General features: G+C 47.7%; 1 protein-coding gene across 4 annotated transcripts in view; it reads left to right on the top strand.

Moving 5' to 3' along the window:
* Positions 1 to 1,853, top strand: part of pknox2 (PBX/knotted 1 homeobox 2) — an 85,462-nt gene that overhangs the window by 39,010 nt on the left and 44,599 nt on the right. For all 4 annotated transcript variants that reach the window (XM_015388823.1, XM_015388821.1, XM_015388822.1 and 1 more), the window contains exon 2: positions 470 to 576. In XM_015388823.1, the coding sequence (XP_015244309.1) occupies positions 493 to 576 (84 nt within the window). In that variant the 5' untranslated portion in view covers positions 470 to 492. The remainder of the gene's footprint in view (positions 1 to 469; positions 577 to 1,853) is intronic.

Here is a 1,853-nt window from a genome sequence, read left to right as displayed (position 1 = left end):
TTTAGGGGGGGGTCTGCTTAGCTCCCCCTGTGGAGGTGGGGCCACTGTCCTCAGCTCTGTGGGGCCCCAAGGAGCCCTAATTAGCCTCCATGGCCTGCTTGGTTAAAGAGCAACAGCAACAGAAGCAGGCAGCTGGTAGAGAGGGCTGCCAGGTGCCGAGGGTCCGTCACAGAGCGGGAAACACAAACCTGCTGCTGCAGCTCAGCTTCTGGGAGAAAGTAGTGATGTAGGATGTTTTTCTTCTGCTTGGTGACTTTTTTAATCATTCTGTAATCAAATATGCTCCTGATGGGCGGGTAGTTGTTCACAGCTCCATGCAGCAGCAGAGAAAAGCTCCGCGCAGACTGAGAGGCTGTGTGCTTCATTGATTATTCAGCTGCAGCATCACCTGCTGGCTGCTGCTGAAACAGAAGCACCTTTAAAGCTGGAGCCATGTTTGACCGTCTCTGTCCTTCTGTGTTTCTCCTAGTCTCCATGTGAAGCTGTCCCATAATGCAACATGAGTCCCCAGCACCTGCAGTGACGATGATGGCCACCCAGAGCGTTCCTCCTCCAACCTACCAGGAAAGTCAACAGGTGAGGGCAGCAGCCTCTCCAGGCAGAGGGGAACAGACTCAACATCTCTACAGAACCGTTCAAAGGTTTTAGCACATTGCATGTTGCCCTTTGATTGGTCGATTGAGTTGATAAGAAACAATTATTTAAACTTTCCATCTTTGTGAGCGCTTCAGTGGTGCAGTAGTTAGTGATGTACGGAGGCCTTAGTCCCTGACCCGGGTTTGAATCTGAACTGTTGTCTTTTGCCTCATGTCTCTCCTCATCTCTCTTACCCCCATCTCAGCCTACTGTTAAAAAATGAACCATTAGTGCCAGAAAAAAACAAAAAACTGTCTTTTGGAAAACACCTTCTACTGTCTCAAGGTTTAGAACAAAGACAGCAGACGAATGGTACAGAGAAAAAATAACGTTAACAAATGTAGAAATAAGGTGGTTTTAAAAAATAAATACATTTTAAGTTAGTCCTAGAGGAACCGTTGATCATCCTCCCTCACCTCCAGCACAGGGCCTTGTCTGTCACTGCCCACTGCCTAGCGTTGAGGCTTTCTGAGGGGGGAGATTTACAAGGAAGTCTCGCTGAATCAGAGCGAATCAGAGCTGCAACTGAATGAACCAAAGTGGATCTTTTTTTCCAAAAACCGATGGTCTCCCCAAGGAGATTCAAAAGCTGTTCATAGGGAACAATTTAGCAGCAGTCCGTGATCTTAAAGTTCACCTGTGCTTTTATTGTGAAATGCCAACAGACAGCGAGACCTTGACAGGAAACGACATGTGGTTGCCAGGGGCAACGACAAGTCAAAAGTGAAGGGTCTATGAGGCTGAGGTCTAGGAACTGAATATTAAACAATCATTCTAGCCACTAAATAATGCTACGTTGAGAGCACATACTGCAGAGGCAGCAGAAGAAGCTGGTTTCCATGCAAAGTTAATGGTTGAGGCTCATCAAGCAAAAGGTCCCGCAGCGTGTTTTGAGCAGCATGAGCCTCATGAGCTTCTGAGCATCTGACCCGAACGTCACGCTTCAGAAGCAGCAGCTGCTGGAGTTGGAACAATTGAACATTTGCTGCTGGACGCGCCGCATCAACCAATCAGAGAAGCTGATCTGGGAGCTGGCAGGGAGTCAGACACAGCACTGCTGATGCAGAGCGCTATGATCACTCCTCTGAAACTTTTTATTAACGCCTAAATTAACTTCAAATGTAGAAACCTGCCGACTAAATGTGTTCGACTTTATTATCCTGGTGCCTGCAGCTTGGTAGCCTCATGATACCATCCTGATCTCGCGAGCTTTCAAG

Source organism: Cyprinodon variegatus, unplaced genomic scaffold (assembly GCF_000732505.1).
Source record: "Cyprinodon variegatus isolate N-32 unplaced genomic scaffold, C_variegatus-1.0 Scaffold437, whole genome shotgun sequence".
NCBI classification, from domain to species: domain Eukaryota; kingdom Metazoa; phylum Chordata; class Actinopteri; order Cyprinodontiformes; family Cyprinodontidae; genus Cyprinodon; species Cyprinodon variegatus.
This window is presented reverse-complemented; position numbering and strand designations above follow the sequence as displayed.